This window comes from Cololabis saira, chromosome 8 (assembly GCF_033807715.1).
Source record: "Cololabis saira isolate AMF1-May2022 chromosome 8, fColSai1.1, whole genome shotgun sequence".
NCBI lineage: Eukaryota > Metazoa > Chordata > Actinopteri > Beloniformes > Belonidae > Cololabis > Cololabis saira.
Window position 1 is genome coordinate 46,609,512 of NC_084594.1, and position 27,139 is coordinate 46,636,650.

At 44.7% G+C, this 27,139-nt stretch overlaps 1 protein-coding gene across 10 annotated transcripts in view; it reads right to left on the bottom strand.

Moving 5' to 3' along the window:
* The window catches only part of plekha6 (pleckstrin homology domain containing, family A member 6), a 132,085-nt gene extending 105,769 nt beyond the window's left edge, over positions 1–26,316 (bottom strand). For 4 of the 10 annotated variants that reach the window (XM_061728145.1, XM_061728146.1, XM_061728153.1 and 1 more), the window contains exons 1-2: positions 7,912–8,029; positions 3,698–3,778 (exon numbers count right to left, since the gene is read on the bottom strand). In XM_061728145.1, coding sequence (XP_061584129.1) covers positions 3,698–3,778; positions 7,912–7,943 — 113 coding nt within the window. In that variant the 5' untranslated portion in view covers positions 7,944–8,029. Of the gene's footprint in view, positions 1–3,697; positions 3,779–7,911; positions 8,031–26,191 lie in introns of those variants that run through there. The other 6 variants (XM_061728151.1, XM_061728147.1, XM_061728144.1 and 3 more) reach the window with 5 other exon arrangements.
* Between the last annotated feature and the right edge of the window lie 823 nt (positions 26,317–27,139).

Sequence of the window (27,139 nt, forward strand, 5' to 3'; positions counted from 1 at the left end):
CACTGTTCTAAGGCTTATACAAGACTTTGCATTTTTTTTCCTGAGTCCATCCTGCTCCTCTTTAGGAAAGTAACTTCGGTTTCCCATTTTTCAGTTTCTTATGTTCCTTATGTTCCTGGCAGAGCTCCCCGTTCTCAGAGTGCTGTAGGTTTACTCGTAGTTCCTAGAGCATCTAAATGTAGATTTGGAGGGCGGGCGTTCTGCTATCAGGCACCATTACTTTGGAACCAACTTCCAATCTGGGTTAAGGAGGCTGACACCACCTCCACCTTTAAAACTAAACTTAAAACCTTTCTGTTTAGTAAAGCCTATAGTTAGTGTTTAGTAAACCTCTAGCTGGTGTTGGTAAATCTCTAGGTAGTGTAAACTCTAGTGTGTTAGAGTCAGTAGTCATAGTTGCAGCTATAGAACAAAACTATAATAGTTAGTCTCAAATGTAGCTTGGTGGTAGATATGCTGCTATAGGCTTATGCTGCAGGGGGCACCGACATGATCCGCTGGGCGGTGCCTCTCACCCTTCTTCTCCTCTCCTTTTCCCTTCCTCTCTTCTCCATTTCCATTTTTATTCCTGTAGTTTCTTGTGCCGGCCCCCCCTTTTTTTTCTCTTTTGTGCATGTTTGCAGGCCGGAGCTCCGGGAGCTGCGTGCTGGCCTGCGGTCCCGATCCCCCCCCACCCCCGGTCATCCCGTTTCCGCTTCCACCTGCCTGCGGGGTAGTTCCCAGGGAAACTGCTGCCACGAAGAAAGTTTGGAGTCTGAAGACAGCACAGATGGTGGAGTTTTGTTTAGAAATGTATGTAAAATCCCCAAAACAACAGCCATTTTATGTTTGCAAATGGTAATGCAGGTAAGTCGTTGTCATTGTTAGTTTTACGAAAACATACGTAATTAAAGCAATAAAAGTAAAACACCTCTTTGGCTCACAATTGTGCTTGAAATAATCCACTCTATGAGGTAATACCTCATCTGACCACCTGGGGCATCATATCGCAATACATGATACTTCTTTATTAGCAGATACATGATGCCAGAAGAAGGGGAAGACGGAGGAGAAGAGTCGGTTTCTGTCTGAAGCACCTGAGTTTTGCTTTAGCCTGACCCAGATTACAACACAACACCAGAACATCATCAATTATCCAGACACTGCTGCGTCAGCTCTCGCCTCCTGGACGATCTGAGTCTGCCCTGGAAGTGGAGCTGACGTGGAGGAGCATCAGCTGAACATTGCTGTTTATTTCCTCAGTCCCTTTAGCAGCATGCGTGTTTCTCAGTGAAGGAGTGACAAGGCCAACAGTGACTGTGTTTCCATGCATCAATAACCCTTTTAAAACCCAAATATTGGCAATAACCGGAATTTGCACGGCCATGTAAACACCAATAACCCCTTTGAATAACCCGAATTTGCTCATATTGGGGTTTTTAAAAACCCCAATATGAGCCCTGTGTTCCTCCTTTTAAAACTGAATATTGGGTCATGTAAACACCAAACGGAATATCCCCATCAAACGGAACAGGAATTTGTTTTCTGCTCATGTTCTGTTCACAAGGAATCCTGGTCTTTTGAGTCCAGGAAGTTCTTATAAACACGGAGAAACCAAGACCAGGAGGAGACTAATCACTTCATAAATGGAATGAAGGATATGAACATTTCTGCATTTGTAGACGGTAGAAAGTACCGGGATAGAAGATTTACAAGAAGGTGAGAGAAAAGTTGAAGCAGCATTTGTTTTGGATTTGGATACAGGAAGAAGAAGCAGAAATGACGGGAATTGCGTCATGATGTTCTCCGTGCGTCGCTGGTTTGATCCAGATATCCTGAATGATTAATTACCATGTAAACAGAATATTTTGAATGTTTCAGTAACCGGAGTATTAGCAATAACCCCAATTTTGACTGCATGTAAACGTAGTCTCTATGTTTCCATGCAGCAGTTCAATCGGGTTTCTGATCGTATAAGACATCGTTCGGACTTTTAAACTGCATGTAAACACCTCAATCCGATCTACTTCGGACCTGTATCGGACATTTAATAATCGGATAGCAACACCTATATAACTCGTTCACAGTTGGAATTTTAACGCCATGTATACGGAGGATCAGATATTGCAGTCTGCACATGCTGGAGAATTTCCTCTGGGGATTCACCCGGAAGTGAAAGGAGACGGCGCGTGTTAAATAGTTGTTTAAACACCTTTAAAAAGATCGCTAAAGAGATGGCAGAAGCTTCATCAGAACACCGGAGCAGATCAAAATAAAGTGGAAAAATATACGGAAGGCGTAACATCGGCGCCAAACAAAACAACCGTCAACCGGAAGTGTCTCTTTGTTGAAATGGTTACAAATGGTTACCATGGTTACAGCGCCACATAGCGTCACGGAGTCAGCCATGCTCTGGACATTTATCCCATCTCTGAACAGCATGTAAACTCAGACAAGTGATTGGGTCTTCTGGATGTTTATCTGATATGATCAGAAATCCCATCTCTTTGCTGCATGTAAACGTACTGAGCGAGAGCTACTGTAGCAGCTGGTTGGACGATTCACCTTCACTCAGTTGCAACTCAGTTAGCCGAGCTCATGGCAACCTAAGATTCTATTGTTAGCTTTCACTGATCAAATCTGTTCCTGGTTTCAGATGAAGTAGAAGTAGACGAGGTTGGATTGTATCACCTTCACGCCCGACCGGAGCTGATCACGGCAGACTTGGAGTACAGTGAACAAAACAAAAATCTATAGTCGTCAACATTTGAGGTGAATCCAAACATTTCATCAAAGTCGTCCTAAGACAACAACAGATATTGTTCAAAATTCTGGCATAACATTTTAGTGTGTTTTTGATCCAGTTGACTGCTGTGTATTCTCCTCAAAAGAGAACAATAATGTGTAATGGCCAGAAGTGAAACTCCCTGAAGTATCAAGCAGCTGATGTGATGATAGCTAGCCATAGCCCAGGGGTGGGCAACCCGCGGCTCTGGAGACGCATGCAGCTCTTTAGCGCCGCCCTAGTGGTTTCCTGGAGCTTTTTCAAAAATGTTTGACCTTTCTTTTCCTTTTTATTCCTTTTTTTCTTCCTTTTCTCTTTTTTTCCTTTTTTTCTTCTCTTTTTTTCTTCTTTTCCTTTTTTTCCTCTTTTTCTCTTTTTTTCCTTTTTTTCTTCTCTTTTTTTCTTCTTTGTTTTCCTTTCCTTTTTAATTTCGACATTTCAACTTTTTCTTGAAATTTTGTCTTTTTTCTTAAAATTTTGACTTTTTTCTCGACATTTCGACTTTTTTCTCAACATTTCGACTTTTTTTCTCAACATTTCTACTTTTTTCTCAAAGTGCATAGTGAAAAAAAAAATCTTCCCCCAGTTCTAACTAATATAGAAACATGCAGCATGCATTGCCTTCATTCTAAGGCTGATACAAGACTTTTCATTTTTTGCGGCTCCACGACATATTTGTTTTTTTTTCTGTTTTTGGTCCAATATGGCTCTAAAACATTTTGGGTTGCCGACCCCTGCCATAGACTGAAATGCAGCTGTGACTCCAAAACCCCCAAAACCCGTGTATGTAGAAGGTTTTCAGGCCAGAACCTCCTGGTGGTTGAAAGAACCGCTCATTCCGTACCTGAGCCGTAGCTGCAGAAAGGAAGAGCTTTGGTTGTGAGCAGTGTGCGTGGACGTGTGGGAACAGACTGAGACTGGAGAAGGACTTACTGCAGGGGATGAGGCAGCAGGGAGGACTCGTCCAGCGTGATGCAGGTCAGCGCTGCTCCCACACCTCCACGGGGGTCATGACTGGAACAGAGAAGAGGGGGATGAGCAACACATCTCCTGACGGAGGACTCTGGCTCTATGTTGTCACATGTTGAACATCCCCGGATGACACGCTGTGTCCTCAGTCTGATACGGAAGAGTACAGGACTGTCTCAGAAAATTAGAATATTGTGATAAAGTCCTTTATTTTCTGTAATGCAAAAATGTCATACATTCTGGATTCATTACAAAATTACTTAAGAAAACTCAAATATCCTATCTCAAAAAATTAGAATATTCTGGGAATCTTAATCTTAAACTGTAAGCCATAATCAGCAATATTAAAATAATAAAAGGCTTGCAATATTTCAGTTGATTTGTAATGAATCCAGAATGTATGACATTTTTGTTTTTGTAATTGCATTACAGAAAATAAAGAACTTTATCACAATATTCAAATTTTCTGAGACGGTCCTGTATGTTGTCACATGTTGAACATCCCTGAATGACACGCTGTCCTCAGTCTGATACGGAAGAGTATCAGGGCCAGGCAGGAGAAAAAATATTTGAGAGGGGAAGATTTTTTTTTTTTATTGTGCACTTCAAAAAAAAGGTGAAATGTCAAGATTAATGTTCAAATACAATTCGAGTAAAAAGTTGAAATGTTGTGAATAAAGTCAAAATTTCGCCTTTCTTCTCAACATTTCAACTTTTTTCTTGAAATTGTACTTCAACATTAATCTCGACATTTCGACTTTTTTCTCGACATTTGCATAATGAAAAAAAAATCTTCCTCCTCTAAAATATAATTTGTATGTATCTCCTGCCTGGCCCTGATACTCTTCCGTAGTCTGATACCATCGGCTGCCCGGGAGATCTTTCTGCTTTGCAGTGATGGCAGCGTTTCCACACCTCGGTTTGTCAACAACGATCTGAAGTTCTGAAGCTCAAACTCAGACCTGGAAAAAATGTCTCTGGTTTCATAAAAGAGGTTTGGATCTGGTTCTGTCCACTCTGAGCACTAGAAGGCATCATCAGTGGAGTGGCTTTACCGTTAGTTTCCATAGCAACGCCAAGTAAACAGACAAGGGAACATCCTCCTGCCTTCCATCATGACAATCAGAACTTTTATTGCAGTATAAAGTGAATTTGAGTGAAGACTTTGGTGGAAAAGTAAAAGCTGCAGCAGCGAAGGGAAGAGATGGTGTGGGAGAAAATGCAGAGCAAATGAATGTGGAATTGAAATATTTAATGACTGTGATATTATGGGATGAGTGGCAGGGGGTGACATGCAGTACTGGAGTTGAGGTGGGATGAGGGGGGATGGCATCCCCCCTGAAATAAAAACGGTCCAAATCCTCCCCCCTGTAAAACTGCCACCCCCCCTTTCCATCCCTTATGTCATTTCATCAATGAATGTGGTTTTACTGCTATTTCAACATTTAGAGTCATCACCAGAAAAATAACACCAGAAAAATGTGACAATTTTCACCTGTTTCAGGTAGATTTTCACTTGAAATAAGTAGAAATATCTGCCAGTGGGACAAGATTTATCTTCTTATTACAAGCAAAAAAATCTTTGTACTTATTTTAAGTGAAAATCTACTTGAAAAAGGTGAAAATTGTTGTTTTTACCACTGATGAGTCTTGTTTTAAGTGTAATGAGATTTTTTTACTAAAATGAGACATTTTAACTAGAAATAAGACAAATATTCTTGTTAAGATTTTGAGTTTTTGCAGTGATCCATGTTACTTATCCTGTGAAGGACAGAGTCATATTGATAAGTTCAGAAAAGTGTTTTTTATTGTTGTGTTTTGATGTATTTGATGTAAGCCCAGTGGATATTTAAAGCTTACAGAAGGCTGCATTTAACTGCTGCTATGTCATTCCTGCAGTATTTCTGCAGCTGTTTTGGTCACTGCTATTATTTGTAATATATTATATTATTTATAATCAGCACAAATTATCTGTCCCCATATGATCAAATCCACCATCCCCCCTGAACCAGTGGTCCATGGACATTAATATTTGGTACAGTTACCAAGAACCAGTGGTCCATGGACATTAATATTTGGTACAGTTACCAAGAACCAGTGGTCCATGGACATTAATATTTGGTACAGTTACCAAGAACCAGTGGTCCATGGACATTAATATTTGGTACAGTTACCCCAAGAACCAGTGGTCCATGGACATTAATATTTGGTACAGTTACCCCAAGAACCAGTGGTCCATGGACATTAATATTTGGTACAGTTACCAAGAACCAGTGTTCCATGGACATTAATATTTGGTACAGTTACCCCAAGAACCAGTGGTCCATGGACATTAATATTTGGTACAGTTACCCCAAGAACCAGTGGTCCATGGACATTAATATTTGGTACAGTTACCAAGAACCAGTGGTCCATGGACATTAATATTTGGTACAGTTACCAAGAACCAGTGGTCCATGGACATTAGTATTTGGTACAGTTACCAAGAACCAGTGGTCCATGAACATTAATATTTGGTACAGTTACCAAGAACCAGTGGTCCATGGACATTAATATTTGGTACAGTTACCCCAAGAACCAGTGGTCCATGGACATTAATATTTGGTACAGTTACCAAGAACCAGTGGTCCATGGACATTAATATTTGGTACAGTTACCAAGAACCAGTGGTCCATGGACATTAATATTTGGTACAGTTACCAAGAACCAGTGGTCCATGGACATTAATATTTGGTACAGTTACCCCAAGAACCAGTGGTCCATGGACATTAATATTTGGTACAGTTACCAAGAACCAGTGGTCCATGGACATTAATATTTGGTACAGTTACCAAGAACCAGTGGTCCATGGACATTAGTATTTGGTACAGTTACCAAGTACCAGTGGTCCATGGACATTAATATTTGGTACAGTTACCAAGAACCAGTGGTCCATGGACATTAATATTTGGTACAGTTACCCCAAGAACCAGTGGTCCATGGACATTAATATTTGGTACAGTTACCAAGAACCAGTGGTCCATGGACATTAATATTTGGTACAGTTACCCCAAGAACCAGTGGTCCATGGACATTAATATTTGGTACAGTTACCAAGAACCAGTGGTCCATGGACATTAATATTTGGTACAGTTACCAGAAACCAGTGGTCCATGGACATTAATATTTGGTACAGTTACCAAGAACCAGTGGTCCATGGACATTAATATTTGGTACAGTTACCAAGAACCAGTGGTCCATGGACATTAATATTTGGTACAGTTACCAAGAACCAGTGGTCCATGGACATTAATATTTGTGCACCAATCCAGTTTCCTGATATTTAAATGTACTTAATTTCTACGCCGGGGAAATACACGAAGCAAAGCTTGAAGGCTTACAAAAGTCTTGACGCTTGGTCCGACTTCAAGGCAGGATTTGTTGTAGAAATTAAATTGATGAGGACACCGAACTTTATGATTTGACCGTTTAACGTTAGCTACCCAAAAATCCAACATTACCTGATACAAAATGGGAACCACAAATCCACGTTTCGGTGTCTGGAATCCAGTTGTTTCTGATAATTGCAGTGATCCATTTATCTCTTGAGCTTATTTTTCGGCAGTCTGTAAAACGATAACTCGGATTTCTTGCTAAATCTATGAGAACAGTTGATCACACAACAGCTCTTTCCCATTTTAGATGTTTTCCAGTTGTTCAAACTGAAAGTTAACGCTGCCACTCAGTCTTTCTGCCACTCAGTCTTTCTGCCACTCAGTCTTTCTGACACTCAGTCTTTCTGACACTCAGTGAAGTCACATCTGTGACGTCATGTGCATTCCCTCTATAGTTCCTTCTGTGTCAGAAGTGAAATCCCCTACCCGACCTTTATCCCAAACACCAACATGAGCAAACCAAAGATAAACCCCAACATTAGCTTTGATATCAATTCTAAAAACAAGCCCAACTTTAACCGCGACATCGGCCGAAACTTTAACTTTGAACATCGGCTCGAATATGAATCCAAACAAGCAGAACATGAACCCAGACGAAGCCGGCAGCACGCAGCACAGGGGCCGGTGACAGCGGTGCTGCCGGGCTCCTGCTGCTGCATTGCAGTCCTCTGTGACCTCCAGGCTCCTAACGTCCACTCCTCCATCACCCTCCTCTTCCTCCTCCTCCGTCCTCCCTCCACCTACCTGACTCTCCTGTCTACACGGAACTTCAGCATCCTCCCCGGGAGCGGTCATGGAGCAGCGGCAGAGAGGGTGGATGGACGGATGGATGGATGGAGGGACGGATGAACAGAGACATAAATGTACGACGCGTCTCTTCCTCAGCTCTGCTTACTCTCTGCAGTTTATTAACTGGTCTCTCCCTCCCTCTCCTTATCTCTCTCTCTTCGTCCTGCTCTCTTGCACACACACACACACACACACACACACACACACACACACACACACACACACACACACACACACACACACACACACACACACACACACACACACACACACACACACACGTTTACTGATTTCTGCCTGAGAACTGCAACAGTCTGCTGATTCTGTCCTGAGTAGCAGCATCTGTCATTTCAGTCTGATCCCTCCATCTCCTCCACTTCATCACTATTTCTGTCCCGATGGAATCACCACAAGAGGAATCCTCCAGTGTTGGAGAATGACACCACCTCCTACTAAGCGTGTAAAATTGCAGTTCCTTGAATAACCACTAGAGGCTCAAAAACTGGGTCAATCTGCAGACCCCCAAATGTTCTGACCCGTAGCTGAAATAAACATCTTCATAGTTTAGTCCCCTTAACATTAGTGCACATTCAAGGACCGGGATGAGCTTTTATTTACACGGTCAATTAAAAATACCGTTGCCCGAGCCTCAGCTGGGACTGTGGCGAAGGCTTGGGGATTTCAAGGCTGTAGTCGCTTAGCCTTGACTCGTTGAGGACCCTGCTGGCGCTCAGTCACCAGTCCTCGTTGGAACTCCAATGGCGCTTTTCGGTTTGGTTCTTCCCCACTAGGGGTCTAACGTGCCGAGTAGATACTTTTTCTGTAACTATTCTGCCGAAGTTCTAAGTCAGGATGTGACATCAGCGAAAGAGAGACTCTGACGGCTTCTTGTTCATTTTATTCCACCATCAATGGCAGCAAAAGTCTGTTTCATGATCCAACTCTGAGGTGCAGATGTTCATAAACCTGGTGCTGAGGAGAGAATTAAAAAGGGATCTAGACGGGCGATAAGGAACGACCAGATCTACCAGGAGCTCTGTCTCTTCATAGCTGCTCACGGCTCCAGCTGACTTTTCAGCAGCGCAGAGACAAACTAACAAAAAAAAGCGTTGTCGCTTGAAGCTTCTCTCACTCTCATTTTTTAACTTGATATCAAACACAAGCCACAGACCCAGCAGCACATCTATCATCTCCTCCAGGTTCTACATCTTTAGTGTTGTTGTCTTCTTCGTTTAGATACACAATCAAATACGTCACAGCAGCTTCACTCCAACCTCCTACTTCTGATCTGGGTATTGAAAAGAAACAAGGGCGAGTCAAGTCGAGCTGAGTAGGTACTAGTGGAAAAGCGCCATAACACTCTTTTCAAATGGTAATTTGGTAGCAACATCAGAAGTCAGGGTGGATGGACGGATCCGAAAGAAAGTACGGAAGCATTAGTTAGCTTCATGCCTCATCATGAGCTTAGCCAAGCTAAAACTGCTAACTTGATAAGCGTGTTCCAGGAAGTCTCCAGGCCTGTTGAGTTTTACGGTTCCCTCCTGCCCAGACATTCCCACTCTGTCCAGCCCAGGCTGGACCATGGAGTCTGTGATGAAGCTGGCTATCCACCCGATCCGTCATGAAACATATACCAGGGAGGTTAGGGCACCTGCAAACAGGAGGACTTCTGCTACTGAAAAAACATCTGAAACAAGGACGGATGGAGATTTGATCAGAATGAATGTTCACATTAGCTACCATCACAAGTTAACCTAAGCTAAGCTAAAGTAGCTAACTCATGGTAACTGAGGTAAAGTGAGTGTGTTCCAGTCAACTGTGAGGTTCCTTCCTCCCACTCATTTAAGAGTAACCATTGTACTGGTTTTGGCGTAGTCACCTCTCGCTAAGATAAGTCCTCCAGAACATCCAGAACTGGGCTTCGTCCCTTCAGAGAGTGTACCGTGTTCTGTTTCAGCTGGGTTCAAGCGATAGTCAGGTCTTACAAGGACACTATACTATATTCCCACTATATTTGTTGTTTTAACTACGGAATTAACAACAAAAATCATCTGTAGCACTTTTCAATCCAAATAATTGTAGATATCAGACACACACAAAGATCTAAATATATGACATAGGAGTGCTGCATGCAAGCAGACGAATGCAGCTGTCTTAAGTGAGATAAGAAAGATAACCACAGAAGAGCATCATTGATAAGATTCATGTCAACAATAAGCCATGTTCTAATTCAATTCAATTCAATTTTATTTATATAGGCAGGGTCTAATACAACAGTTGTCTCTAGACGCTTTCCAGAGACCCAGAACATGAACATAAAAATAAACATAAACCCCCAAGCAATTATTACATGAACAATGGCAGGTAAAAACTCCCCTAGTGGGAGAAAAACCTTAAGCCAAACAGTGGCAAGGAAAACTCCCCTTTAGGAGGGAAGAAACCTGGACCAGGACCTGGATCATAAGGGGGTAGAAACCTGGACCAGGACCTGGATCATAAGGGGGGACCCTCCTGCCGAAGGCCAGACTGGGGGAGTCGGGGACGTCAGCAGCACAGCAGTCATGAGTCACGTTTTACCCTTGTCCAGAGGTGGTCCCAACATCTCTGGGCTCGGAGGCATCTGAGGTGGATCATCACAGCCTGGAAACATCTATTGAACAAAATGAGGAGTACCACAAGACTCCATGCAGACTATTGCTTCTTCTCTTTCCTGTGATGCACATGAAGGGGTCTTTCATTGTTGTATCTATTCTAGACCGGACTATGGAACTGCATTTATAGCGGGATGGAAAAGTCTCTCCTCCGCCGACTCCAGCCGGTCCAAAATTCAGCTGCCCGCCTCTTAAAGAGCATATTGCAGGTTAGAATTTTTTCAAAAATGATACCTGACCTTATGTGAAAATGACTATGTGTGAAGTTAATGTAGGATTTAATATGTTTTACAAGACATAAGGGCACTTATTCAGAGGAAAAAGTGGCTGATTTTAGCCAAGCTCCTACAAACGCTCTTTTTTTTCGAACACAGCGTCATATGACGTCACGCCAGGGAGCAGTCTCCACAGCTCTGCCCCATCTGACTGCCCAAACCCCGTACACACGTAGCTGGTTATCTGCTAAACCCAAGATATTTTCCTACGTTTGGACCTGTCATCCACATGAAAACACAAATAAACCAATGTTTAAAAAAACTCCGGGCAAAGGGAAGATTTTTGAAAACTCCGTTTATGTAGATGCGTGTAAACAGAGACAACCGGAGTTTTGCGTTTTCGAACGTCACATTATGCTCCAAAACAACAACGAATCTGCTCTGATTCTGACGTCTAACGTGCGACCTTTGTTTACTACAGTTCTACAGATGATCCACCATCTGTTCTCCAAGCTATTTATTAAATAAATGGTCTCTGCTCTTGACACCATTACACCGACGCAGAGCCTACGCCGTAGGGTACGCGGCGACGCGCAGCAGGGCTGCAGCTGGGCTGCGTCGGTTAATGCGGCAGCTCCGCGGTGGGACCATGGATCTGACACGGGGGGAGTCGAGCTCGTTACCCGAGAATGAGACGCGGCTCCCGGACCCGGGAAAGCTGCCCAGCCCGGCTGCAGCCCTGCGTCGATTAACGCGGCAGCTCCGTGGCGGACACCGGGGGGAACTCCAGCTCGTTGCACGAGGAGGAGGCGCTGATCCCGGGGTAACTGCGCCGCGGAGGTGGCCCGGAGTCCGGAAGACCAGATGATCTACAGGTCTGTGCTTATGAAAGTGGTCGAAAACGCAGATCTTCGGTTCTGTGTGGAAGGTTTTTTTTTTTTTTAACAACGATGTAATGTGGATACAAATTATTTTATAAACGAAGGGAGGGGAGTATTTGGTTTTAAAAATACCCGGCTATTTCGGATGCTTTTAAAAAAAAAAGAGAAGATAATAAGCCTGTTTTCTGTTTAGAAAGCACAAACGTAGACAGATTACAAGTACTCACCCGTTTTTAAGGAGTTATTTTCGGAGTTTCTTTCAGGAGCACGGGCGGGTGCTGCAGTGAATAAAGGCGGATTTATGGTTCCGCGTAAAATCGACGGCGTAGCCTACGGTGTAGGGTACGCGGCGCACGCAGCGTTCGGTGCGTCGCCGCGTACCCTACGCCGTAGGGTCTGCGTTGGTGTAACGCGGACACATAAATCAGCCTTTTAAAAAGCGAGTTTCAGCTGTCAATCAAAAGAACGTGGGGGGACTAACGGGTTCTTAGTCATATTGGTGTGAATACACATTCACAACCTCTTCAGTGTCACAACTAACATTAAGATCCACTATTTTTCCTATTGTTGAATTCACCGCGCTCCCCGGTGTGACGTCACTCCCGGTTCAGCTTTTTCAGATGCGGAAGTAAAATACTCTCACAAAAACAACTCCAGAGGTCACTGTAGTATATATTTATGCGTATTTCAATGAAAATTCAGTTCCTACATTATTTTCCTACACATTGATTCACAGGGGTCTCCAACCTGCAATATGCTCTTTAACGGGGGCAAGACGGTGTGAGCATATAATCCGATATTGGGGTCTCTTCACTGGCTGCCTTTCTTACAGAATAGTTTTTAAAATTCGATTCTAGGCTATTAAATATTTATATGCACTAGCAGCTCCTTATCTTTCTGAGTTCCTACATAGTCGCCATCCTTGTAAAGCCCAGAGATCTGAAGATCTAATGCTCCGGGTGATTCCCAAGACTCGACCTGTGACTCGGTGAGACAGAGCTGGTCTTCCTTTCTCTGTGAGGTTTGACAAAACTCTCAATGATTAACTCCAGCGAGCACGATGAGGACACCAGCCCTTGCATTGTCTCTTGTCTTTTATTAGGGCCTGAGCACTTACAGTGCGAAGGCCCTATTGTATCTGTAGGAATTGTTTTTATTTTTTCCTCGTTTTTATTTTTCTTCTGACGAAATGAGGGCCTTTTTGCCCCCCTAAACGTGCCCCAAAAGTCACCAAATTTTGCACCAAGCCAGGCCTGGCGAAAAATGTGATCTTTAATGGTTTGCATTAATGGGCGTGTCCTAATGGCTCAAGAGCGCCCCCTAGAAAACTTCTAGGGGGCCCCACAATACGGTTTGACGTACATGCACAAAATCCGTACACACCTGTATCATGTCACAACTTAAAGAAAAGTCTCTTGGCGGCATGGTCGAAACCCAACAAGAAGTCGGCCATTTTGAATTGTGTAATTTTGGCGCAACTTATGCCATTCCTTCGGCAGTTAATACGGCCCGAACGTAACGTGCACCCAGGTGTGTTGTGTAACCAACATGCTGCCTTCAAGAATGCATCTTTTCCATGGGTGTATTTGTATTTTTCAACAAGACAATGTAGTAAGAAGAGGAAGAAGAGGCACGGCGACTGTCCACAGTAAAGATTATTGGAGGACTAAGAAAAACATGCAACAAATACAACCTGATACTGTTGCACAGCTCAAGACTCTTGATCTCTTGGTAACCCCATTGTGAGAGAGCCTTTGAAGTGATGTGGAAAGGAATAAGAGCATCCCAAAGTGTTTACAGTTTTACTGTAAAAGCTTAATTTGAAATCTAATGCAGGTCTGATATGTAGAAATGGATATCTTCTTTTCCTTTCGGCTATTCCCTTCAGGGCTCACCACAGCAAATGATCTACCACCATCGAACCCTTTCCTCTGCATCCTCTCCTCTCACACCAATTAACTTAATGTCCTCCTTCACTTCATCCATAAATCCTCTTTGGTCTTCCATTAGGCCTCCTTCCTGTCAGCTCATCATGCTTCTACATACACCATCCCTCCTCTGTACACAGGGGCAGAGCAGGGGTCCCAGCCCAGGGGGGGCCAAGCATTCTAGATGGGCCCTTGAGGCCTAAACATCCCCAATAAAACATAATTGCTAAAAAAAAAAAATGCCACAGATCAGGCCTCTGACACACAACCACAGCAGCACACGGTCAGTCATTAGGTTAAACCTAATTATAAGCCTAATGCAGACTTTAAGATATCAAACTGGAGATAAAAATCTAATGACATCCAGTGATGTCGGATTCAATACAGCCGAGTAGCACAATTCAGACACACGTGTTCAGCCTACCGACAACAGTTTACAACGACGACATGTATTTAACACAATGACCAAGCGACACGGCAGTCAGACAGCAACAAACAATATAGGAAAGGCAATATATTCAGCATTATGACAATGTTAAAAAAAACACTTTAATTTTAAAACTTTTTCAAACCCAAACTATTTACAGTATGTGTGGCCTCATCATCAGCCGGTTCTTCTTAGCCGCAAACCTTTGGATCACCTTGCTCTTATCCATGGCGATGTCCCTCTCCATTGAGAGCAAGGTGAGGTTTGATAGTCTGGTCTCATCTATGCATGCCCAGTGTTATATAGTCCAACTCTCCTTATTTTATTCATTGCACTTTTTTTTTTCCCCTCTTCGGCGTGGGCCCCCGCACAGCAGTGGACCCGGGGCGTGGAGTTCAGTGTCTTGCACCAGAACACTTGAACCAGCCAACCTCAGACTGGGGTAATGGTGGAAAAATGTAGCTATTTGAGATCTGTCCACAGGCTTGACTGTCAAAGAGACCCTCCTTTGTGATGCTTCTCCACTCTGACATCACCTTCAGCTTTATCTGTCTGTCCCATGTTCAAGTAAAATCAAGTAACCACCTCAGTTCCAACCCTTTAAAGCTACATATTTAAAATGCACTAATTTGTTACACTTTGACAAGGAAACAGGCTAAATTTGTGAATGCTAAGGTCCCAGTTGAGGTCACTATAGTGGATCCTTGTGTTCTGCACATTGATTTCCAATAGGTTTTTATGTTGGAAGCCTTTAGTCACGTAGCCCTCCCCATTCTCACGTTCAATACCCATCACCATCACCTTATTGATCAGTGGACCTCCCAGCAGGGGGGAAGCAACTGTACTCGCTACACCACGGCCACCACAAGAAGTTCACATTTATGTTGGGCTCAGAATATGAACCTGCCAAGCTAACACATTTTTCTGAAGCGAGTAAGATGTAGTATTAAGACCACTTGAGGTTGAAAACAGACTTTTTTTTAAACTTTACAATAACTGGTCATTTAATTTCTTCACAAACACTTCATACTGAGGCCCAGCTTTTTGTTTGGGGTTCCCTGAGAGGCTACAGGGGCCAAATAAAACTGTATAGTCTTAATGTAGCATAAAAACAGCACAGCTGTAGACTTCTTTGGGCTTGATAGTGTGATTAAAGGAGTTTGAAGGTTATTTACATGTACGGATAAGCCAATTGATTCTAATCTGTCACTGCAGTGTGGAGACTGTTATTTTTAACACGGAGGCTGCTGTTAAGGTCCTGTGAGCAGCGGGATGTCTAAATGTGTCCAGTTCCTCTTAAAGCTCTAATCATCAAGAGTGTGATAAGTGCTTAAAGGGGACCTATTCTGAAAAACAGGCTTTTTTCTTGCTTTAACATATATAAAGTGGTCTCCCCTCAGCCTGCCAACTCAGAGAAGGAGGAAAGCAACCAGATTCTGCAGTGTCTGTACAGCCGCCCGGATGATCCTTCCAGTGTCATGTGACTTCTACGAGCCGTTCAGATTCTGCTCCTTTCATTACGTAACGACAGGAGCAGATTTCCATAGGTCGGCCTCCGCTGCTGAAACCACGCCCACAACTAACTCAGCAGGCTGGAGCTTCAGCCATTGTTTGGAAGCGCTGGCTGTTTCCACAGCGAGGGGACAGTTAAAATGAGGTTTTGCATCCACATTTACCCTCATAAAAGGATCAGTTCCAACAGTACGGACCCGGCAACTGCACACGAGGCAGCGGTTAGTGACGTTCATTTTTTATGTTATTTATATAATTCTACAAGTATGATCTTTGCATGGGCTAAGTATTTAGCTTAGCTCCAGAGCACCGGGGCCACTCACTGGACCGGACCGGTGAGCAGCTCCGGTGACTCCAGTTCCCTAACGGAGTGTTAGGGAACACCGGAGCTCTATTAGTAATACATTTTTCTTCTGTTTATGATTTCAGATCTTCCAAGCAACAGATCTGAAGCTGTTCAACGACACATTCAGAAGACGTACGGTCCTTCCTTGAGCCAGCAATAGTGCATAAATGTTATTTATATACAACTTATGTTCTTTTATTTTTTTTAACAATAAAGTTGTCATTTGTGAACCTTCAGTGTTGTGATTTATTTACAGTTAACATGATTCATTTGTCTTGTAACATAAGAAATGATGAGGAATCGGAGTAAATAACTGTGGTGTACCTGTTTAGAATTCAATTAAATCTTCCTGTGTGAATTAGTGTGAAGACGAGGTGACCCGTTCCCTCTTCAGGGAACTAAAGGCTGATTTATGGTTCCGCGTTACACCAACGCAGAGCCTACGGCGTAGGGTACGCGTAGATTTAACGCAGAACCGTAATTAAGGCTTTAAGATCCGTTTACAGCGTGTAACTGAATGAGAGCGTCCGACTATTGTGTCGAGCTGCGTGACATCGGACGCTCTCTGTCCACACTGAAACTGTTAAACTCTCTCTGTCCACACTGAAACCGTTAAACTCTCTCTGTCCACACTGAAACCATTAAACTCTCTCTGTCCACACTGAAACTGTTAAACTCTCTCTGTCCACACTGAAACTGTTAAACTCTCTCTGTCCACACTGAAACCATTAAACTCTCTCTGTCCACACTGAAACCGTTAAACTCTCTCTGTCCACACTGAAACCATTAAACTCTCTCTGTCCACACTGAAACCATTAAACTCTCTCTGTCCACACTGAAACTGTTAAACTCTCTCTGTCCACACTGAAACCATTAAACTCTCTCTGTCCACACTGAAACCGTTAAACTCTCTCTGTCCACACTGAAACCATTAAACTCTCTCTGTCCACACTGAAACCGTTAAACTCTCTCTGTCCACACTGAAACCGTTAAACTCTCTCTGTCCACACTGAAACCGTTAAACTCTCTCTGTCCACACTGAAACTGTTAAACTCTCTCTGTCCACACTGAAACCATTAAACTCTCTCTGTCCACACTGAAACCATTAAACTCTCTCTGTCCACACTGAAACCGTTAAACTCTCTCTGTCCACACTGAAACCGTTAAACTCGCGGCCAGTTAGGACAGTCCAATAGAAAAAAAATAAAGCAATGGAATTGATTTTGTCACTGAAGCTCTCTCGCATGGGACACGCTTTGTGTACGCAGCCGCTGCTCTTCTCCCCGGAGAGGCTTTGTTCCCTCCTCTGCTACACATCATTCAGGCAGCCAATCAGCACAGAGCCTCATTATCATAGCCCCGCCCCCTCAGAATCCCTCACAGATAATGAGGTTAGAAGCGGTAAAACTAGAGACATGGCCCACAGGCGGAATTTCTGTTTTATGTAGCTTTAGATTGTTTTTAAGACATTCCAGGCCTGTTTTAAATATACATTTAATGCCATAATAGGTCCCCTTTAAACATACAGTTTAAACTACAAACTGTAAAAGAAGAACTTTTACGGCCTATAGCTTTTCTGAAGAGTGTTTTTGAGGCCTTAAATTACTGTAGAGCGCCATGTTAGCTATTTCTTAACTCATGCTAACCTGTGATGCTATCAAATGATACTATACATTCATTCTGATCATATCTGTCAGCCATTTCTGATCCACTGAAATATAATCTGAAACAAGTTACATCAGAGTTAAAACGAGCAGCCCTGTGGTCTCCATGGCCAGGTCACGTTGGGTCTCCATGACCTGATTGGGTCTCTGTGGCCTGGTTGGGTCTCCGTGAACTGGTTGGGTCTCCGTGACCTGGTTGGTTCTCCGTGACCTGGTTGGGTCTCCGTGGCCTGGTTGGGTCTCCGTGGCCTGGTTGGGTCTCCGTGGCCTGGTTGGGTCTCCGTGGCCTGGTTGGGTCTCCGTGACCTGGTTGGGTCTCCGTGGCCTGGTTGGGTCTCCATGGCCTGGTCACACTTGGGTCTCTGTGGCCTGGTTGGGTCTCTGTGACCTGGTTGGGTCTCCGTGACCTGGTTGGGTCTCTGTGACCTGGTTGGGTCTCCGTGGCCTGGTTGGGTCTCTGTGGCCTGGTTGGGTCTCCGTGACCTGGTTGGGTCTCCATGGCCTGGTCACACTTGGGTCTCCGCGGCCTGGTTGGGTCTCCGTGGCCTGGTTGGGTCTCTGTGACCTGGTTGGGTCTCCATGACCTGGTTGGGTCTCCATGGCCTGGTTACACTTGGGTCTCCGCGGCCTGGTTGGGTCTCCGTGGCCTGGTTGGGTCTCTGTGACCTGGTTGGGTCTCAGTGACCTGGTTGGGTCTCTGTGGCCTGGTCACACTTGGGTCTCCGCGGCCTGGTTGGGTCTCCGTGGCCTGGTTGGGTCTCCGCGGCCTGGTTGGGTCTCCGTGACCTGGTTGGGTCTCCGCGGCCTGGTTGGGTCTCTGTGGCCTGGTTGGGTCTCCGTGGCCTGCTTAGGTCTCCGTGGCCTGGTTGGGTCTCCATGGCCTGGTTGGGTCTCCGTGGCCTGGTTGGGTCTCCGTGGCCTGCTTAGGTCTCCGTGGCCTGGTTGGGTCTCCGTGGCCTGCTTAGGTCTCCGTGGCCTGGTTGGGTCTCCGTGGCCTGGTTGGGTCTCCGTGGCCTGGTTGGGTCTCCGTGACCTGGTTGGGTCTCCGTGGCCTGGTTGGGTCTCCGTGGCCTGGTTGGGTCTCCGTGGCCTGGTTGGGTCTCCGTGACCTGGTTGGGTCTCCGTGGCCTGCTTAGGTCTCCGTGGCCTGGTTGGGTCTCCGTGGCCTGGTTGGGTCTCCGTGGCCTGGTTGGGTCTCCGTGGCCTGGTTGGGTCTCTGTGACCTGGTTGGGTCTCCATGACCTGGTTGGGTCTCCATGGCCTGGTTACACTTGGGTCTCGGCGGCCTGGTTGGGTCTCCGTGGCCTGGTTGGGTCTCCGTGGCCTGCTTAGGTCTCCGTGGCCTGCTTAGGTCTCCGTGGCCTGGTTGGGTCTCTGTGACCTGGTTGGGTCTGGTTGGGTCTCCGTGACCTGGTCAAAAAAGAACCAATCCAAAAGTAACCGGAGGGTGGCTAGATGGAGAAGCGGAGTCCTCCAAGACCTCCAAGGCCGTATTCGTTGAGAGACAAAAGGTTAGCACGGGCTATTCAAGATTCTTCCTCTGATCCAGATCAACCACAGTGGTGGTCTGTTCTGGTCTGTTCTCTTGAAAACAGGAATGACTCTAAATTCCAGCACTGGCATGGCAGCAACTGTGTCCAACTGGACTCCCAGCAGTCTGACCAGCACTGATCCAGCTGGACCCTCCTATGGGATTTCTTGTGTTGTAGTATTAGTAGTAATAGTAGTAGTTAGGGGTGTAACGATACACTACTCTCACGATACGGTACGTTACACGATATTGAGGTCACAATGACGATATGATACGATATTATAGCAGTATTTTTTTAACAACCTTGAATGAGGAACATATGACTGGAAACAATTGTCTTTCATTTGAAAGACACAAAATACAAAACAATGCTGTGCGTTTGCCCTATTGTTACAGTTTGTAATGCTTTATAACTGTTTAAGTTTTAAAGAGAAAGGCCAACCATTTTCCACAAACTGAACTAAAAGTAAATGTCAGGTTTGCATTATGCATCTTCAGTTTCATACAGTACAAATATGTACAAAGTACAAATATTTAGCCACAAACTGAATAGTTTCTCTCATGTATAACTTGACTTTTTTCTTTTCCAGAAATGTAACAACTAATATTAAATAAATAAATAAAAGTGAATAAATAAACTATGAAAAGTCCCAAACTCAAAATGCAACATGACTGTTATTGATCTTGTGCCAGAGCTCAGAGCTTCACCTGCTCCAGCCTGAGGCCGTAAGGTGAACCCGTTATCGTTTCATCCTCCCACCTTTGGGGACGACACAATCTTTAGATCGTAAAAAAGATTGATTCATGCTCACCTTAGAAGTAAAAGTTCAAAACCCTGCAAGAGTCCCGTGATCGGGACCGCAAAACGGTACTAGTTTCTTCTGAGCATAGTCAGATTTTGGTTCGCGGTCGTCACGTGATCCCGCTGCACCAATAGGATGCACGTTACCAGTAAACACAATGTATCGTGACGTTTTTGTATCGTGAAATTTCGTGGCACGATATATTGTTACACCTCTAGTAGTAGTAGTGGTAATAGTAGTAGTAGTAGTAGTGGTAATAGTAGTAGTAGTAGTAGTAGTAGTAGTTCTGCCCTCTGACTTTGTTATCTGTCAATCGAAATATCATGCTCTTAATTTTAGTCAATTTGAGTCTCTATAGATTTACCTGATGAGGTTAATAACCCCGATCCTTACACCCTGGTACCGTTGTTATGGAAGTAAATCTACAGTAGCTATCTCAATCAAAACAATTGACTGTAAATATGTTTACTGCCCTAAAGTGATATATTGACTCCGTTTTTGGAGCTGTCCTCCAGTGTTGGTTTGAGACTAGTGCTGAATCACTTCCTGTGCGTGTGTGGGAGTCTTTAACAACAGGGTTATTTGATGCCTCTGGCATCGAGTCTGTTCACCCTCGCCCTGAAAACCAGAGCTGATGACAGTGCAGAGAGAAAAAGAGCACCAGGGGGTTGAAGACACAAATGTCTACATTAATATTCTATGTTAATAAAATGAACTTCCTGCAGCTCAGAATGATTTCATCTGCTCGTCTGCACTAATCCACATACTCAGATCAGATCAGATCAGATCAGATCAGATCGGCTCGGATCACTTGATTAGGGAGGTTTCCTTGCAGCAGCTCGGTCGGCTGCAGACATGAACAAGCAGCAAAACCAACGGATATACAGTTATTCTTTTATAACTCACGCCATCACCCAACTTAATTTAAAACTCAATAAATGAACAGCTGTGAACCCCACTCCCCACTCTCCACACTACATTCTCAGTCACCCCCCCCCCCAGGGTATTTGTGTGTACTTTGTGTGCTGTGTCCTAGCTGTGTGAATGTGCTCTGTGTTTTTGTGCCTTTTATGTTTTATGTTTCTTGGTTTTACCCCCCCCCCCCCCCTGTAAAGCGAATTTCCCCTCTAGGGGACAATAAAATGAAGTTGAAGTTGATACTGAGCTATTCCACCTCAGTTCACACACATCCACAGTGCAGGTGCCAGAGAGAAAGAAAAAAATGGCATCAGGAACACTCAAGATTGAAAGTACACGTGTAAGATAGATGACACCAATAAAAAGATAAATTAACAGTATAATCAATAAATAGAGGCTTCAGAACTACCAATTAAGTAGTGTGATTGCAGATGGGATGAATGTCTCAGCAATAAAACCCGTGTAGGACCTTCTTCTGAACACTGAATGAGATCAGCCACGCAGGAGCTGAGTCCTCTCTTACTGACAACTTCTGTGTGTGTTTGTATCAGACTTCAACTTTCCATCCAACATGGCTCCCAAGTATTAATAGTTTTCAACAATTTCGATTTCTTTGTCATATATGATGCTGGATATGCAGAGGGCAGAGCCATGCCGAAGGTCACGCCCCTGAAGCAAAAAAAGGGATCTAGACGGGCGATGAGGAACGACCAGATCTACCAGGAGCTCTGTCTCTTCATAGCTGCTCACGGCTCCAGCTGACTTTTCAGCAGCCGAGACAAACTAAAAAAAATAAAAAATCACTGAGACAAACAAACAAAAAAAAGCGTTGCCGCTTGAATCTTCTCTCACTCTCATTTTATAACTTGGTATCAAACACAAGCCACAGACCCAGCAGCACATCTATCATCTCCTCCAGGTTCTACATCTTTAGTGTTGTTGTCTTCTTCATTTAGATACACAATCAAATACGTCACAGCAGCTTCTCCAACCTCCTACTTCTGATCTGGGTGCTGAATTGTTATGAAAAAGAAACCAGGCCGAGTTGAGTTGAGCTGAGATGAGTAGAGCTTAGTAGGTGCTAGTAGGTACTAGTGGAAAAATGCCATAACAGTCTAACTCAGACCTCACTAGGCTCATTTCCAGCCACATGTCCACTGGATGGCGAGGCATTTCATGTGCACATGCACCACTTCCCCTTCCTTGAACCGCCACCTTACTGTGGTGGAGGGGTTTGTGTGCCCGAGTGATCCTAGGAGCTATGTTGTCGGGGGCATTACGCCCCTGGTAGGGACTCCCATGGCAAACAGGTCCTGGCTGACGGGCCAGACTAAGAGCGGTTCCAAAGCTAATCATGGCAAAAAGAAGATCCGGGACCGTTACGTCGCCTGGATCGGCGTCACCGGGGCCCCTCCCTGGAGCCAGGCCTGGGGTTGGGGCTCGTAGGTGGGCCTGGTGGCCGGGTCTTTGCCCGTGGGACCCGGCCGGGCTCAGCCCGAAACGGCGACGTGGGCCCACCTTCCCGTAGGCCCACCACCCGCAGGAAGGACCGTGGTGCCTTGTGATCTGGGTAGCAGTCGTGGCGGGGCCTCGACGACCCAATCCCTGGACTAAAACCCTCTCAGTAGGGACATGTCACCTCGCTGGGGGGGAAGGAGCCGGAGCTTGTGTGTGAGGTTTAGAGATACCGGCTAGAGATAGTTGGGCTCACCTCCACACATAGCTTGGGCTCTGGAACCCAGCTCCTTGAAGGGGGCTGGACCATTCACTACTCTGGAGTTGCCCAGGGTGAGAGGCGGCGGGCTGGTGTGGGCTTGGTTATAGCCCCCCAGCTCAGCCGCCATGTGTTGGAGTTCACCCCGGTGAACGAGAGGGTCGCTTCCCTGCGCCTTCGGGTCAGGAAACGGTTTCTCACTGTTGTTTGTTCCTACGGGCTGAACAGCAGTGGGGAGTACCCGGCCTTCTTGGAGTCCCTGGGAGGAGTACTGGATAGTGCTCCAACTGGGGACTACATTGTTCTATTGGGGAACTTCAACGCTCACGTGGGCAATGACAGTGATACCTGGAGAGGCGTGATTGGGAGGAACGGCCTCCCCGATCTGAACCCGAGCGGTGTTTTGTTGTTGGACTTCTGTGCTAGTCACAGTTTGTCCATCACGAACACCATGTTCAGGCATAAGGGTGTCCATCAGTGCTCGTGGCACCAGGACACCCTAGGGCGGAGGTCAATGATCGACTTTGTTGTCGTTTCATCTGACCTTCGGCCGCATGTCTTGGACACTCGGGTGAAGAGAGGGGCTGAGCTGTCAACTGATCACCACCTGGTGGTGAGTTGGATGCGCTGGCGGAGGGGGAGGTTGGACAGACCGGGCAGACCCAAACGGATTGTGAGGGTCTGTTGGGAACGTCTGGCTGAGCCCTCTGTCAGGGACATCTTCAACTCCCACCTCCGGGAGAGCTTCTCTCAGATACCGGGGGAGGCGGGGGACATCGAGTCCGAGTGGACCATGTTCTCTGCCTCCATTGTCGACGCGGCAGCGCGGATTTGTGGACGCAAGGTCTCCGGTGCCTGTCGTGGTGGCAATCCTAGAACCCGGTGGTGGACACCGGAAGTACAGGATGCCGTCAGACTGAAGAAGGAGTCCTACCGGGCTATGTTAGTGGTCAAGAGCAGAGACAATTTATTTAATAAATCGCTTGGAGGACCTGGAAATAATTAAAAGAACAGATCGCAGGAAACATAAAAATTGTGAGCTTTTCAAAGTTGTAGCGGCTAAGTTAGTTTTTCTTCCGGTAGTTTAACTTCCGGTCCCCCCCCTATCCAATCAGAACCTTCCCAACCCCCAGACCTGGAGAGGAATTGGAGAAAGACCATCAAACGTGTTTTCCATGTAAACCTCAATTCGGAATTACTATTTCCATGTAAACTCGAAAGAAAATAGTTTAATTCGGAATAATTTAATTCGGAATAATTGATAATTAAATAAAATAAAAAACATCATGTAACCGCGGCCAATGTATGAAGTTTTAGCTTTAAACTAGTAACAGGCTGAAATGTTTCTGAAAAGAACTACTGGTCTAAACAAAATCAGTAATTATTCCAGAAACAGTCTGAATGAAGTAGTAAAAACATGTAGGCTACACACACACATGTACAGATCCAAGTCTGAAGCCTGGATCAAAGCCTCCTCATCCCTCTTTGCTCTGCTGAGCTCTGTTAGGAGGATTGGAGGGGAATTGACAGGGATTACGGGAACTGCAGCCACGTGGCGTTCAGGCGCACTCAGCCCAATGACATGCAGACACACCCACAGGAGCTCTGGGCGGTGTTATCCTGGTACATTCTTCTGCACAGACACTCTGCCGTGACTTGTCTGAGCACCCACATCCCTGCAGGTGATAAATGGCTGTTCTCTTTAGTTTTCATTGTGAAAAAACAAATTTGCAGGTATTTCCTACCGATGGAAAAAGGGATGCACAATAGATTAAAGTGCAATAATCCACTTTACTGTGGATTTTACTTTGGTTTAAACCAAATTCCAAATGAGTGTTGATGAAGATTTACTGAAGAGTAAAAAGGACAAAAAGGATAAAAAAAAGGATAAAAAACAACCTAAAGAAATGTGCTGGTGAGGGCGTCGACGGGCAGTTAGCCCCCAGCGGTGTACAGCGTTAACCTGCGGAGGCTAAGAGACAGCAACGCTCCACACCACCATTAACATCATTTTAACCACTTTAAAGGAGGATTCAAGCCATTTTAAAAATATGATTAAACGTATTTATACATAGATAGATAGATAGATAGATCTTTATTGTCATTATAACTATGTATAACAAAACTAAAAGTGCTCTCCAGTCAGCGCATCATATATAAAAAAATAAAATAACTGAAAAATAATCCAATAAAATGTAATATAAAATATAAACAAATCAAATAAATATACATATATATATCTCTAGACACATTCACCTTCCACACACACATCAACACACGGACCCCACAAGAACCTTCATCAGCATACAATCATTTTTGTCATTGTTATTGCACATTAGCTCCTGTTTTTGTTGATGGTGGTTATTGCTGTTGGATAAAAGCTGTTTGAGTCTGTTTGTCCTTGTTTTCATGAGTCTGTATCTCCTCCCAGATGCAGCCGTTCAAACAGCGAGTGTCCGGGGTGTGAAGTGTCTTTTATTATATTTTGGGCCTTTTTCATATTTTAAGTATCATATCCTTTTTATTATTTAATGCATTTTTTTAAAATATTTTTATGTAAAGCACTTTGAATTGTCTTGTACATGACATGATATCCAAATAAAGTTGCCCTGCCTAAGAGTAAAAACGTCTTAATAATCTGATCGTAGTGAGGTTAGTATTAGACAAATACATCCGTGGATTAACAACAAAAGATATACTTTTTTTTTACTGTCATTATTTATTTAACAAAAATAAAGCCAGAAATAAAGAAAGGATAATAGATTGTGAGCGGTACATGATGTACCAGCTTGTAGGTTCAGCTTTAGCAGCAGTAGCTGGTTGGAGTGGTTTTGTCACTCTCTCACATGGTTGTGTTCCTTTGTGGACCTGAACAGCCCTGTTCAGGTCCCGCCAGAGCGCCGGTACCAGGCGGAGGTCTGGACCGGGACCAGGTCCTCCAGAACCTGGATTCTGTTCCCCTGAACCGTTGGGATGGAGATCTGCTGCCGTGTTGGGATTGTCGTCCCGACATCATTGCCATTTTCACAAACCCAAATCACCCAATTCAGTCTTCTTCTGATTGTGATGTCTTGGATTTGACATTTAACATCCCCAGTGAGTCTGGGAGAGCACTGTACGATCTAACGGTATAGTAAACTGCTGAGCCATTGACTCTTCACAGGATTTACAGCTGTCATGAATGTTTTCTACAGAATATTAACCTCCAAATGGTTTGGAAATGCTTTCATAACGCTTTCCAGTTTGATGTGCAGCAACAACTGCTTCTATAAATCCCCCAGTCCAGCAAACTGCCAACAGATCTGCTTTGACAGAGGTCTGCACACATGATACGCAGAACCACCACGATGACTTTTATTACAGAATAAAAAGAGGAGGTATTATTTTTTTCACACGGTTGTTCTGGACCTGTGTTAAAGTGTAGTCTTTTTGTTGATCAAGAGCCTGAAAATGAGCATTTAACCTCTCCGACACACTATTTCCAAATAAACTGAGTCTTTGATTTAAAGATTTGTTCTGTTCAAGCTCCTATTCCATCTACCCATGTCATGTAAACACAAACAGTCCTCCTTTATTTTGTCCATTAAAGTTCCCGCCCATCACAGAGACAAACATGGAGCTGATTACTTAATGCCACACACTCACCAGCTGTCTCCAGAGATGTGCTGCAGCTTGTTTCCGCAGGAGTCTGACGGGCCATCCCGCTGATGTCACAGGCCAGCGATCAATCCTCTGCAGGAGTGCTCAGCCTGCGAAGATGACAGCAAACCTCCTCAGACAGGCCGAGCCCACAGAGCATGCCCAGGAGAAAATCCCTGGGTATTACTGCGTCACGTGACCTCCCCTCCACCACCAATCAGCGGGCGAGCGGAGGGGATGAAGGCAGGGAGATAGAGAGGCAGCGAGAGGACAGCAGAGACGGAGCCAAGAGCAGCCATCAGCCCGAGATCAGCTGCTCTGGAAACAGAGGAGAGGAGGAGAGGGGGGTCCACCTCCACTGATCTGAACACACTTTCTTTATAACTAAACACATTTTTTTTAAATAAAATCAGTGGGGATGGTGGATTTGATCATATGGGGACAGATACAAATAATATAATATATTACAAATAATAGCAGTGACCAAAACACCTGCAGAAATACTGCAGGAATGACATAGCAGCAGTTAAATGCAGCCTTCTGTAAGCTTTAAATATCCACTGGGCTTACATCAAATACATCAAAACACAACAATAAAAAACACTTTTCTGAACTTATCAATATGACTCTGTCCTTCACAGGATAAGTAAAATGGATCACTGCAAAAGGAAGAATATTTGTATTATGTCTTGTTAAAATGTCTCAGGCCAGAACGCAGCTCCCGAAGCTCCGGCCTGCAAACAAGCACAAAAGAGAAAAAAGGGGGGCCGGCACAAGAAACTACAGGAACGACGGACAAAAATGATGGTGATGAGATACTTATAATAAATAAAAATGGTAATGGAGAAGAGAGGAAGGGAAGAGGAGAGGAGAAGAAGGGTGAGAGGCACCGCCCAGCGGATCATGTCGGTCCCCCCTGCAGCATAAGCCTATAGCAGCATATCTACCACCAAG